At 41.9% G+C, this 14,184-nt stretch overlaps 2 protein-coding genes and 1 non-coding gene across 3 annotated transcripts; all 3 read left to right on the top strand.

The window, feature by feature from the left end:
- The first annotated feature begins 454 nt into the window (after positions 1-454).
- Positions 455-4,259, top strand: klf11a (Kruppel-like factor 11a). Its single transcript, XM_048250441.1, has 4 exons — positions 455-652; positions 1,795-2,037; positions 2,453-3,386; positions 3,510-4,259. The coding sequence occupies exons 1-4, from the start codon at positions 611-613 to the stop codon at positions 3,803-3,805; spliced, it is 1,515 nt and encodes a 504-aa protein (XP_048106398.1). The 5' UTR covers positions 455-610; the 3' UTR covers positions 3,806-4,259.
- Positions 4,260-9,762: 5,503 nt separating this feature from the next.
- On the top strand, positions 9,763-14,042 carry LOC125299190 (ribonucleoside-diphosphate reductase subunit M2). The gene is made up of 9 exons (XM_048250354.1): positions 9,763-10,239; positions 10,498-10,566; positions 11,262-11,405; positions 11,551-11,667; positions 11,776-11,909; positions 12,300-12,394; positions 12,502-12,740; positions 13,000-13,113; positions 13,348-14,042. Exons 1-9 carry the CDS (start codon positions 10,147-10,149, stop codon positions 13,498-13,500), a joined length of 1,158 nt encoding a protein of 385 aa, XP_048106311.1. The 5' UTR covers positions 9,763-10,146; the 3' UTR covers positions 13,501-14,042.
- Positions 11,958-12,097, top strand: LOC125299954. Its single transcript, XR_007194495.1, has one exon. It is a non-coding gene; the product is annotated as a small nucleolar RNA SNORD94 (small nucleolar RNA).
- Positions 14,043-14,184: the final 142 nt, after the last annotated feature.

Raw genomic sequence — 14,184 nt, 5'->3', positions numbered from 1 at the left:
AAATACCAGGACTAACTGCGTCTCTGCGGAACAAAACCCATGTCTATAGTAGGCGACACATTGTAACTTCTGTCGTTATGTTATTTCAAGGAAAGCGCTACGATTACACTGTAGCACTTTGTGCGCTCTCTGTCTGCGCATGTCTCGTTTTCCTGGCATAGCAAGCCAGACGCGTGCAAGTATCTCACGATTCCGCTTGTTCGCCGCTCCGACCTTTCCCCCAGTTTGCGCGAACCGAGTTCACTGGGTTTACTCTGACACCGCTGACTCCTAAGTTACGCCCCCCAACAGCCACGCACCCTCTTTCCTCCAATCGGCCCACGATCACGTACTGATCACGCGCTACCTTCCCTCCCATTGGCTCACAGCCGCTACACCTTTGTTTTTGATTGGTAACATGTTACCACCCGCTATTCTGCAATGAATTTTGTTTCTGTTTTTTTCCCTGAGAGTTTTTTTTTTACGTCTCCTCACTTGATTCACTCAGCTGAGGTTGGACCCTGCCGCTTAGAGTGGTTACACTTATGAGCTCAGGACGTACGGAACGGAGTCGCTGAGCAATTGTCTCTCTCCTTTTGTTGACTTTTGACAAGAGGTTGTGTTGCTCCATATGCTGACTTTTGCGTCAGGTCCTGTCGCGGAGTCCCGTCGGGTGAGTTGATAAAAACTGGTCACGGAAAGTGTTTTAGTTTGCTGTTTGCACATCTGTGCTGGACTGAATGTGCATTGTTTTGCATTGACCATTGCGATTTAATGTAGGCTATTCCGTTTACTTGCTTCAAACAAACACCCCCTCTACTTCTAAATCCTTACTGCAATTTATGGGACTGTATTTATTAAGGTCAACAATAAACTGTTGTTGTTAAACCTTCTTAATACAGCTTGGTAAAAAGAAATGTAGTACCTCTGTGGTCACTACCCTTTCCTAAATTATTGCAGCTAAAAGTGAACACTGCAATTCAGCTGTCGCATTTTTTGCCATTTACCATTAAGGCCCCGCTCCTATATAAATATAATTTAACATTCAAATACGTAACATTAAAAATCGAATGACCTGTGTATGCTACTTTATTCATCATTGTGATTAATGTCTAAATTTGTTTTTTATCATGGGGAGACATTGATGTTAGGCTGTTGAAGCGTCCATTTAGGCCTCCGAGTTATGGGCAGCATGCTTTTATTTTATTATATATAATATTTAACATGGTGTTTTCTGTTATTTGCATTGGAGAGTTACAATAAATGGAGGTGTAACCTTAATTCAATACTTCCTGATGCGGTTCCACCCCTGCACCACCGCCGCCGTTGCACTCACATGGCCTGTTCGGTTAGAGAGCACGTCACTGTTTAATCTATTTTTGGAGATGGGAGGTTCCCAGTCTCAGTCAAATGTTATGTGAGACGCTGGGTGTTGCCGCGCTAACTGTCGAGCTGTGCCGACGCCCCCCTCAGTCTCCGTTCTACCTCCCGCCCCTGAGCGGCTGGAGCTCTACGTGCAGTTGTGCATTTAGCACATACCTTGCAGGCCACCTAGCAACTTACAGTAGAGGGTCATAGTGTGTTACTCGTAGTATGAAGAAGTGGAAGTGCTTTGTGCGCCAGAGTTGACCAAGCAGACTGTTTTGATGCTTTGAATAGACCACTGCATTCAACTACTGTCTGATAAAAGAAAATCCTTGAATAGAGTAGTGAGTTGCTAGATTTGATTACTCCCTGATCTCCCATGTCTGTTAAAATCATAGCTCAGATTTGTGCTGTAATAACAAAGGTTTTGTTGATGTTGTACCCCTTCAGGTAGATACAACTTATTGTGCTGTGGAAATGGAGAGAAACCGGCATGACAGTGAGAGGTCCTGCTCCAGCATCCTGGAGCATCATGATCTGGAAGCCGCAGAAGCCCTGGTCTGCATGAGCTCATGGGTTCAAAGGTCGCACAAACCACGCCCTCTCACTCCAACCTCAGACTCCTGTGACTCTTTGGTACTGCATCCTGAAGTCACAGAGTCCCCCAAAGACATGGTCTCCCTATCCTCACTGGTAAGATCATTTGTAACAAATATGATAAAAATCTACTTTCACTTTCATTTTCTAGTAATAGGCTATGTCAAGGCTAAGGCATTGCACCATAAAGACTTTTAGTGAAGAATTAAAATGTCAAACCTAAACTGTGAAGTGCTATGTCTTTTAAGGATGTGAGATTTGTAGGGGTTGCTTACAAGACCAGTGATTGTAGAAATAAGAAATGAAAGAATGTTATTCCCAATGATGAATTAATCATGTAGGCTATAATGGATAGTGTGCTGTGCAAGGAAATCATCATATGTCTTGCCATGAACTGCAAGGCATGTCTCAAAACAGACAAAAATAAATCAATAATCCAGAAATCGATTGGCTGTAGTCTGAGTTGAAGAAATTAGTTTATGTTTAACAAACTTGTTGTTCTCTCTAACAGTGCATGACTCCACCTCACAGCCCCAGCTTTGCTGAGAGCTTGACCACCACTGTCCAAACCTGCTCAGGCCCACGGTCAGTCTTACCACAGCCCAGGCTCTGTCCAGCTCTGCCTGGTAGAAATGCCAGCCACGTCGTTTTACAGCCAGGCACAGTGACCTCTTCCCTGGGAAATCCTGCCCTGCTGTTACCCCCCCTGGAGCCAACCGCAGGGTCACAATGCAGAGCCATGGCAACCAGTGTCATCCGCCACACAGCAGACGGACCATTCACCGCCCACATTCCACCTGATTCCACTGGGCAACAGGTGAGGCTGGTGGAGGCAGAGAACCAGGGACCGCAATCTGAGGCCAGGGGGATCGCTACCTTGTCCCCGATGGTTCCCCTGCAAACTGAGGCACAGAGCAGCCCCTGGGCTGGGATGGAGGTTATCAACAACCCACCCACTGCCTCGCCACCACCTGCAGTCTCACCGTCCCAGGTCAATACTTTGCCCCAGCCGGCCATCTCCAGCTCTCCAGTCCTCTGCCAGGTTTTTCCAATGAACGGCCAAACCGGGATCATCTCTGCCTTTGTCCAGGCTCCAGTTCAAATGCAAACCACCAGTGGTCCCAAGGCCATTCTTCCTCAGTCGCCATCTTCCTTCCCACAGCAAGTTCTCGTGGGCTCTCCTGTGGGCCAGGGGACGGTGATGTTTGTGGTTCCTCAGTCTTCCGTGTCTCAGCCTCAGCCCGGTCCACAGAGTGTTGTCACCCTGGGCAACACCAAGCTTCTTCCCCTGGCCCCGGCTCCAGTGTACATGCCCTCAGGTCAAAACGGAAACACCACACAGGTGGACTTCTCTCGCCGGCGAAATTATGTCTGCAACTTCCCCGGGTGCAAAAAGACGTACTTCAAGAGCTCTCATTTAAAGGCACACCTCAGAACCCATACAGGTTGGTCTAATTGGATTGTTTAACTAATCTGTCTCTAGTAGAGAGAGAAATAAATAGGGGATTGACTGCATACACCATCAGGATCAATGTTAACTGTTAATGTGTTCTATTTTGTTTTGACAGGTGAGAAACCTTTCAGCTGTCACTGGGAAGGTTGTGATAAAAAATTTGCACGCTCTGATGAACTCTCCAGACACCGGCGCACACATACTGGTGAGAAGAAGTTTGTATGTCCAGTGTGTGACCGGCGATTTATGCGAAGTGATCACTTGACCAAGCACGCTCGTCGACATATGACCACCAAGAGGGCCTCAGCGTGGACCTCAGAAGTTTGTGACCTCAATAAAATGGCTGCTTCCAAGGCCTCTTCAACCAACTCCTCTGTTCCTCTCAGTGTACTTGTACCCGCCTCAAACTAGAAACAAGTCTTAGGCCATAGGGCCACCTCAGGACAATATCCCACTGACCATCTATCACGGGAAAATAAGTGACAAACACAAAATGGCTGCTACCCCAACAATGGACAGAAACAAACTGACTTTGCACTGGATTTTTAAATACATTGTTGTTTATACTTTCTTTATATGGATTTTTGTTTACTTTTGTACAAGTAATGTTTCTCAAACTTATGCACTCTTTTTGCCAAAGCCTTCGCATTACTGTTACTCCTTGTCGGTCTATGTATATTTGTATATATAATATCTATATATGAATGTAATGTGTACTCCATCTTGCATTTATTGACAATATATAAATACATAAATGTTATTGATGTGCTTAAATCTGTAAGTGGATAGTATTCATAGATGTGATACTATCGACTGTCTTGTCTTGCTTTGCATATTATTTAATAAACATTTGTTTTTAAAAGTGTGAAATCATTACAGGCATGTTGTTGAATGCTGAATGTTGAAGTATGCAGCAAATTGAGTAAATACCATTTTATAGTGATATCACCTAAACATGTATGGGGGGGGACCATACCAAATATTTCCACATATTTTAAAAGATAGAAAATACCAATCAACAGAGGGTAGGATATGTGACGATACACTCACACGAAGAGTCCTGTTACACAACACTGATGATTTCTCCCAGTCCCCCATACACCATCTCTCCATAACACCCAGTAACAGGCTTCCGCAAATCAGACTGGATTATGGTAGTATGACTAGGGGGCGCGACCAATGGTAGAGAGGGTAGAGTTGCAACATGGTTACAGGTTTTTGATTGGTTTACTGAACGCCCGCCCATTTGCCTTACTGACCGACTTTCTCAGTTAGGAAACGATTAGGGATATTTATTATACGTTAAATTCAACGTTATAGAAACTATAAAAGGAATATATTGTAGTTGCTGTGGAAATAAATTGCTCACCGTTGGTTGAGGTCAGGTGCTCATAAAAACAAGACCTCCGGGTTTTTTTTTATTTAAATTCTCTACAAAATTAAAAACATCCATAAGATCTATTTTATGTAAATAATCAGCATCTTAATCATTGGAATTATAGCCAGAGCAATTTCATTTACAATGAAAACGATTCACAACTTAATTTCCATCAGCTATCTGGAGTTTGAACCAATCAAATTCAGGGGCATTGAGTTCCTTTGTGTTCCATAACAACCCGGGCTTCGCCGTCAGCATTGCCCTACATATTACGTAAACTCAAACGTGAACCATGCATTTGTGCTCGTGTCCTAGGTGCAAAAATGGAAAAGTCTACAGCCAAAATTAACACACGTTCGTTATTTGGCTATTTAACTTTATTTTGCCAATAATTCGGCTGCATTTTATAGGCTACTGTAAGAAGACACTTGGCCTGACCTATCTGTAACAGAATGCGTAGGCTAATTTATTCTGATGTAGCACGGAGGAGAGTCTTCAAGCAAATCTTACCGTACTTAATCTCTGAACATTAAAACTGAAGATCTACTCCATGTTGATATTCATTGAAAACCCCACATAACTCTCAAATCTCGCAGCTCTGCGTTTCTGTTTAAAATAACGAAACTTGCGCCCCCTGGAGTCGAAAAAAGAAAGAAAATAGTTTAATGGCCAAGTAGCCTACGTTAACGAATAGGCTACATGGAATTTGGTTTAGGCCTATGCTGTTGTGTCATTCTAGCATTTAAACAATATGCTATGTAGACAATGTATACGTGGAACCTATATTTGCATTACTTCCACTAATGCATACTACATCTTGTTGGGCTTGTTTACATTTGCTTTAAGAATTGGCTTGGGTTCTGGGTCCGGGGTTCTGGGTCTGGGGACCCTGGGGGCCAGCGGCCCATGGCTATGGGTTCCGCAAAAATAATCTGCTTTTAATGACAAAGTTGATTAAAAATTCATACAGATGGCGACCCTTTTCACCAATAAAGAAATTGTGTCCATCTGTTTAGTGAACCTGGCCACAAATTTAGAGAATATAAATGGCATGTGCTTGTTGTTACAATTATGAGGGGGTCCTCAGGAAATGTTCTCCCCCACAAGGGGTCCTTTGCACCATAAGGTTTGAGAACCCCTGGTGATCCAATCACAAGTGGTCAGCCCGAGACTCATCACCGTTTACACATATTCAAGAGACAATGCTGACCACTTGTGTCCAGGACGCATCAGTAGCATTTACATTACAAACGATAAGTGGTCCAGGGGTGGAAATAATCTACCAGCCACTTTTATATTTTACCGGCACTTGCTAATTTTCATTCCTGATGTGGTCAAATGTGTTTCAGACCACCTCGGCAAGGGGATTGAATGACCGGATCACAATGCGTGTTGGTGAATGTTTACACTTGTGACTTGTGAACATTTTAAAAACAAATGTAAATGTTCCCTGGATTTTGAAATCTGGTGGATAGACTATCATCCCACAATTGTACTTTTTCACCCCTAGAGTTGTGAAACTTGTTTTAGTATGCGTCATATAAGCTACTGAATGCCTAAATCTATCTATATGTCTATTTTTGTCTATCTATCTATCTATCTATCTATCTATCTATCTATCTATCTATCTATCTATAAGAATATTATATACAAGCAAGACAAAATATTAGGCCCATATACACCAAACCAGACTGTGACAGCAGTGTTAAGGATGGACTTAACAAAAGCAGTGTAAAACTAACTGGATCAACAGCCCCTGTGATAGACCTCCTCAGTTGCCGCAGAAAGAACACCCTCTGCTGGGCCTTTCTGAAAATAGAGTTGCTGTTGGACTCAAGAAATTATGGTTCCCAGAAACTTGAAGGACTCTGTGGTTGACACAGGGCTGTTGGATATTGTGAGGAGGAGCTGTGGGGTATCTAATACAATCACCTATCATCTCCACAGTCTTGAGTCATATAAATTAGCTCTAAGTTGCTAAATTGAGCTCTAAGTTGCTCTGATTGCACAGGGGCACCATTGTTTGACCTCCTGTCGATATGCACTCATCACTATCTCTTGGATGAGTGCAATGACTGTAATGTCATTTGCAAATTTCAGGAGCTTACAAACAGAAAGTCTGAAGTCTACATACTGGATCGTTCTCCAGGTCTCTGCAGTCAAGGTGTTGCAGGATGTAATACAGTCCCATGTTGACTGTCATTCACTAACATGTTTGCCAGCAAACTGCAGGGGATCCAGCAGGTATCTTGTGATGTTCTAGCCTAGAAATCTAGACACACCCTAGTGGCAACAAATTACATTTGCTGCCAGGGCTAGTCTAGCAACTCTCCGTTGGCTTGTGAGCTCGAAAAATTAAACTTCTATCAGGCCAATCAAATCATGTATAGAGTTGTTAGGCGGGCTTAACATAATGATTGATGGCAGAGTTGCAACGGTTTGGCTTGAATTCCCTGCTACTTGATAAGATAATGTTGCTTTTGGCGAACAGTGTGACACGAGTTAAGCTTTTATTAAGTTGGCAAAAGTTTGAACTAGCCAACTAGCTCCGCTGGTGGGAAACCATGGGACTCATAGCACTGTCCCATTAAGCAGAAGAAAAATTTGAAAGACAACCGATTATCCCGCCCCTCGGACTAAGCACTGCGAACGGTGAGTGCCCAGACCCTACATTTTAATGTGGGTCTGGCTCGTCAGGCTAGTGATGTTCTTCAGGTGGGCCAAAACTAGTCTTTCAACGTTTTTTGTGACCTGTAATGGGGGGTTTCTTGTGGACTGGAATAAAGCGTGTTTTAAGCCAGAGGGAACTTCACACAGCTCAAGGGATCTGTTGAAGAACTGTGTGAAGATGAGCCAAATGGTCAGCACAGACAGGAGGGGGGAAACTCTGTCTGGGCATGGTACTTTCCTGGTCTTCATAGGAGTGCAGCAGAGATTCAGGGGGGCAGGGGAGTTGCCAGAGGTGTGATGGTCGCCATTGTTGGGTTGGGGTGGGTGAGGAGTGTGAATGTGTCCCCATCAAACATACATTAAAAAGCCACACTGTTTTAGGCTTGTATAGTAAGCAATTCTGTAGACTACTCATTATATGAAAACAAGATGTGGAGGTTGCATCTATGTGCTCATCCAAAGCTGTCTAATTTGGTACAGCAACAAAGCAGGACAAGATCAGACTGCAGCAATCTATAAGGTCAACAGAAAAGATCAACCAGGAAGTGGGCTTAGAAATCCCTACCCTGGACACAAGCTTTTCCAACCCTTCCCTTGCTGTCTTGCCAGTCTGGATATGAGGTCTTATCCTCCAAGTATTGTATTGGAACATATTGTCCTAAATAATATGTTGTTGTAGTCTATTAGTCCTTCAGCCAGACCCCCTAATTTTGGTCAATTGGTGCCATTCAAGGGGAATAACTCTCATTGTGAATTTTGACAAGGTAGGCTATACCACCCTAGAATTAGAAAATATGTGATAGCATTGCATTTGGGGTAGTTTTTTGTGTTTTATCAGCCGGTTTGCCCATTATATGTCCATGGAGGAATATCTTACAGGTGAATGGGCTAAACAAATTAAGTAATATATTTAATTGACATAATGTAAATAATCAGCTGTGGAAGTCTTGAGAGGATATCTATTAGTTAAGAGTTTTAGCCTATTGATATATCCCCTCATAAGCGTATAATAGACATAAACAGGGTGATAACATACAAAAAGCTGCCACCAATACAATGCTATCACTTATATTGACCGTACCAAATAATTTATTCCCATATTTTAAAAGATTTCTCCCAGTCCCCCATACACCATCTCTCCATAACACATAGGCCTAGCTGTAGGGTGGTATACCTTGCACTAATGAGACTTATTTCCCTCAGATGGTACCGACCAACCTCTGGCTCAAGGACTAGAGCTAGAGTGAGAGCATCAGCTGGAAACTCACTTGGGCCAAAATTAATCTGATTTATTCCTCCAAATCCCGTTGTTCCAGAGCTGTTGTAGGTGAGCGACATTTAGGCCTAGTAAAAGTAGGCTAAAACAGAAATATATTTCTGACGAACGCAGCTTCGACATTCGATTTCATAGACTGTGGGGCTGATACACAATCAGCCAACCAGTAGAGGGCAACACTTGAACTATTATCTAGAACTAGTATTTTTATTTCCTGTGAGTGACTGGACTTACCGTCTACCACAAGTCAACTTGAATAAGGTACATTTCGTAAATATCAGCAGTGATAAGACAACACACACACACACACAATACATGATAATAATGTAGCCTAATGCAGATTAGTGCACATGTAATGGTTATGGAAATATGTAAACATTATATGCTAGGCCTATATTGTTGTGTAAATGTTTTCTCGTTAAGCCTCCAAAAATATTAAGGAGTCCTGTATTGTCATACTTTTGCTAACAGTCAAAATGGTTGGTTAATCTGTGATTTGGGGGGCAGTGTTCATATCAATAAAGGATTTGGTCATGCGATCATGCAAATCTAGACTATTGCCAACACGCGGAAGTCCTAGGTAAACATCCAAGTTTGCGGTTCTAATCCAGTAAAATATATATAATGTTCTGATCAAGTAACTTTTAATTTAGTATAAGATAGTTAAGTGTCAAATATAAGACACACAACCATGCCATTTTACAGATGTACTTTTGTTTACAATCGACGTGGCGGGAAAACGTGCCAAACACAGCTAATTTATATGACTATTTTGCTCTTTTGCGTTATTTTGGGGTAGGGTAAGACTTAGTAAAGACTGTAGAATGCATCAAATAGACAATTCCAATAAAAAATGATTTTGTTTGTTTGGAGAGGTCTAAGTTTTGCCAGGACTGTGTAAAGTCAGCTGTTTAGGAGGGCTACAGTCCATCTGTTTATCAGCTGCGCCATTATTAAAAGAAGGCTCTGTAGACTTGAGACGTTTTATTTACTTTATAGAATGCATTTTCGCGAACTATTAAGTGCGCATTTTAACTATTGCATTTTGTTGTTTCGTAACTCGTTTCATAAATTCGTTTCGTAAAACAAGCTCAATGAGTTTGAAATTCCCGCAATCTAGAAGTGACGTAGAGCAAGTACTATTGGCCAGAAGACTTTGGCAATTTAAATAGACGGCGAATGTCCCTTTTCTATTGGGTAGCTGCTTTCAAGCGCCAAGATTTCAATATAAAGCGACGCATTTACCTCAAGCTTTTCATTAGGTTCTTTCTTTGTAGCTGACAATATAGCTTGCTAGGCTTGTATTTCAACTAGTCCCGCTTAATTTTACGTGTATTTAATTTGTTTAGGTAACTCAATTGTACTTTTCACGTATTTGTAATCACGTTATATTTATTGCTGTCGGTGCTGCTATTAATTTACTTGAAAATGCTGTCTACAAGATCCCCGCTTTCCGCTAAGAACGAGAACATCGTCTCCTCTAAAGTTGAGAACATGTCGTTGATTGACAAAGAAAACACAGTAAGTATACGTATTTGCAATATCACACACTGTTAATTTTACATCATGTGCATCTGGAAAGCTAACTCCATTGTTAGCAATATTTTCTTTGACAAATGTCATGTTACGTTAACGTTACTGACTGACTTGTTCGCTCACTAGGCTAGTAAGAGTGTGACCACGTTCTTGTGTATCTTTAAAGTTAACGTTATCAATCAGAACTGAAACGACATCAAATGTTCACGTGAAGGTGGTTAACAATGCCTTATCTTTTTCCAGCCCCCAAGCCTGAACACTACTCGGATTTTGGCCTCCAAAACCGCGCGTAAAATCTTCGAAGATTCCGAGGTAATTTCATCTGTAACATTGCACTCAGAGTTTATTTGACCTGTTGACTAGCAGTAGATATGGGTACAGCAACATAATTCAAATCACTATGAATCCGTCAACGTTTACATTATCCGTCATACTATGCATTACTTTGGATAGCGTTAAGTTGATGACTGACGAAACTTTGGCGCCATATCTGTCTGAAAGTTAACGCCCGTAAGCTTTAACGTTAACCAGTGACATTCAATTTATCTAGTACTTATAAGTAGTTACTAATTCCCAATGCATATCATTTTAAATTGTATTTACTATAACGTTATTTGACCTAGATTAATTACATTTAACCCTGACATCGTTGACGTACTGAGACATTCATTTGATCAAGATTAATCATTTTTACATTTCTGACCTAGTTGCTCGCTACTTTTTCACTTATGTACATTTTAGTATGGCGAAATCAAACAATTTCAAGGGCTAACGTTAGCCTATTGTCTTGGTTTACACAACCCGGCCAATTGATCTTATGAAAGGGTCTCCATTTGGGGGAGGGGGTAGCATGGGGCTTCCTTGTGTAACTTCAGTTGGCTATACTAGACATCCAATTGTATAACTGATTGTTTGCTGCCCTTCTAAAGATATTTATATCTTTTCTGGTAACAATAAATGTGGCGGTACATCGCTGTTCTAAAATGGCTAATTTACTTGATTTACAGCCTACGAAGAAAACAAAAGCAAGCGTTGAAGACGAACCTCTACTGAAGGAGAACCCCCGTCGCTTTGTCATTTTCCCTATCAAGTACCATGACATTTGGCAGATGTACAAAAAGGCAGAGGCCTCTTTCTGGACAGCTGAAGAGGTGGGTTTTAATTTTAAAGCGTTTGTGTTAATCAGCCCATTTCTTAATTTCTCATTCCATAGTGACAAGGGGGGTCTGCGTAGCGGCATAGCCCTTCAAAATTGTGTTCAAGATTCACTCATTTTTCCCTCTTGTATATTTAAAGGTTGATCTCTCCAAAGATCTCTCGCACTGGGAATCGCTGAAGGATGAAGAGAGGCATTTCATCTCTCATGTGTTGGCATTCTTTGCTGCTAGTGATGGCATTGTAAATGAGAACTTGGTAAGCAGGGCATTGCTCACACATCATGGGCTGAGTCATTGGACTCATGTGTGGCAGGGTCCGAGGAAAGAAAACATTACTGTTTTTAATTTGTGGTTTTGCCTCTAGGTGGAGCGTTTCACCCAGGAAGTGCAGGTCACAGAGGCACGTTGCTTCTATGGCTTCCAGATCGCTATGGAGAACATCCATTCTGAGATGTACAGCTTGCTTATCGACACATACATTAAGGACCACAAACAGAGGTGAGACTCAAATGTACTATTGAGACCATATGCTTTTTTATTTATTTTTTGGCCGTGATGAGACGCGCAGGGGTACGGACCTCAGCTGATAATGGGAGCTGAGTGTCAGTGGATTAACACGGGTCAGCGGGCATGTGGTCAGCTGACTCGTGGCCACTGGCATGAAACAGTCGCAACGTCTGAGCCATGCAATAGGAATCCCCTTACTCTTCCCCTCCTTATTGTATGCAGTATAGGCTATGAACAATGAAGCAGTTTAGTCTTGTTAAAATTGACTTGTAAGCTTGGAATCTGTTTAAGTAGGGGAGGAGAAATGCCATCTGAGAATTCTATCTTTTTTTTTTTTTGAGATTTTATTTTTGACGCTATGTTAATTGTGATTGCCTGTAGGGAATACCTGTTCAATGCCATTGAGACATTGCCATGTGTTAAGAAGAAGGCTGACTGGGCTCTCAACTGGATTGGCAACAAGAATGCAGAGTTTGGTATGTTCCACCTCCTACTCGTCTGACTGAGTCTTTTGTTCAAGTAATGTGTTTATTTATTTCCCCCCATAAGCAAAATGCATAAAGTTGCTTGTTTTTTGTTCTAGGTGAGCGAGTGGTTGCCTTTGCTGCGGTGGAGGGCATATTCTTCTCTGGGTCATTCGCATCTATTTTCTGGCTGAAGAAGCGGGGTCTTATGCCTGGCCTGACCTTCTCCAATGAGCTTATCAGCAGAGATGAAGGCCTGCACTGTGACTTTGCCTGCCTGATGTTCAAGCACCTTCTCAACAAACCATCACATGAAACTGTCAAGAATATCATCATGAATGCAGTTGAGATTGAGCAGGTAATTGATTGATCTTTGAGCCAGTGTAAGAAGCTTGTTTGTCTTTCGGGCCCCCACCACCAACTTCAGGGCAGCTCTGCAACCGTGGACTTCAAGGCACCTAATTCTAACTCTAGCACCTTCCAGGCAGCGTTGCTTTGAAGTTGACTGTGGGGGCCCAAAAGACCATATAGCGTGAAAGAAGGACAATTCATAATGTTGATGATGACTAGTCAAATGTTTTAAGTGGTCTAAGGTGTGTGTGTGTGTGTGTGTCCAGGAATTCTTGACGGAAGCCCTCCCAGTCAAGCTGATCGGGATGAACTGTGACATGATGAGGATCTACATTGAGTTCGTTGCTGATAGACTGATGCTGGAGCTGGGTTTTGATAAGGTACAGTCCTGCATAGTCATTTTAAGTCACTTAGTTAAAAAAAAAAAAAAAAATATGTAGGGATTTCATTCAGTTGCATTAAATTCTCCAAATTGGAAGTGTTATTGTGCATAGGTGCTCACCACTTTGAAACTAATGAAGCTGCGCAGGCTCGGGCCACTGGTGAATGAACCTGATGAGTGACCAACTGCAACGTGTTGTCTAATCTTGATTTACTTGTTTACCTGTCTGCAGATCTACAGATCGGAGAACCCCTTTGACTTCATGGAGAACATCTCTCTGGAGGGCAAGACCAACTTCTTTGAGAAGCGTGTTGGAGAGTACCAAAAGATGGGAGTTATGTCTGGCCCTGTCGACAACACCTTCACGCTAGATGCTGACTTTTAAACCGTTGATCAGATAGGAGGCTTAAACTCCAGTAGCCTGCATCCACCAATCTGTCTTAATCTCGCCTCCCTCAATGGTTTCTAGCCTACAGTAGTTGACCATTAGAGCTAGTAGAGACTAGGTGTAACCTACAGTTCCTCTTGAAGGGAAGGGAGTTAGGAAGGTGTCTTATGGTAGGTCTGGAATGCACTTGAATGCACTCTGGAGGATTTAGTGTCATGTGTACCCTGACTACCTCTGCAATGTTTTCAGCTTGTCATCTGGGTCAAAAAACCTGGTTGGGGGGACAACTGAGCACATTTTGACCCACCACACTTAATTAGTTTTAGTGTAACTTTGGGTTTTTGTTTTTAATGTATTTATCAAGTTTTTATAATAAAGGTACTGATTCAGTTATGTGGATTATTTGTACCATTTTGGGCTGGTGCTGAATTGCTTTGTTGTAATATGATTATTTTTTTTATTTTTTTTGTACTGATCTCTTTAGTGCTTTGCTTGTAAATATAAATGCATTTTAATAAAACAAGAGATGGAACATTGCAGCTATTCTTGATTGTTTTCATTTTGACATCGAATGAGGGGTGGGTGATAACAGAAATAATGTTATATTTAAGTAACAGCACATTCGCCTTTGAGGTGTATCCAGACGAACCTGTTAGCAAATCATGATTGACATGAAAATAT

The sequence above is a fragment of the Alosa alosa genome, chromosome 8, assembly GCF_017589495.1.
Source record: "Alosa alosa isolate M-15738 ecotype Scorff River chromosome 8, AALO_Geno_1.1, whole genome shotgun sequence".
Taxonomy (NCBI): Eukaryota; Metazoa; Chordata; class Actinopteri; order Clupeiformes; family Clupeidae; genus Alosa; species Alosa alosa.
Note: the sequence above shows the minus strand (reverse complement) of the source record. Positions and strands in the feature narration are given on the sequence as shown.

What these genes read in the sequence shown, in the direction of transcription:
- klf11a (XM_048250441.1), top strand. Translation starts at nt 611, where the DNA reads ATGCTGACTTTTGCGTCAGGTCCTGTCGCGGAGTCCCGTCGG. An exon ending in CTGTCGCGGAGTCCCGTCGG is followed by an intron (nt 653 to 1,794) that starts GTGAGTTGATAA and finishes GTACCCCTTCAG; the next exon opens with GTAGATACAACTTATTGTGC. An exon ending in TGGTCTCCCTATCCTCACTG is followed by an intron (nt 2,038 to 2,452) that starts GTAAGATCATTT and finishes TCTCTCTAACAG; the next exon opens with TGCATGACTCCACCTCACAG.
- LOC125299190 (XM_048250354.1), top strand. Translation starts at nt 10,147, where the DNA reads ATGCTGTCTACAAGATCCCCGCTTTCCGCTAAGAACGAGAACATCGTC. An exon ending in GCATTGTAAATGAGAACTTG is followed by an intron (nt 11,668 to 11,775) that starts GTAAGCAGGGCA and finishes TTTTGCCTCTAG; the next exon opens with GTGGAGCGTTTCACCCAGGA. An exon ending in TGGAGCTGGGTTTTGATAAG is followed by an intron (nt 13,114 to 13,347) that starts GTACAGTCCTGC and finishes ACCTGTCTGCAG; the next exon opens with ATCTACAGATCGGAGAACCC.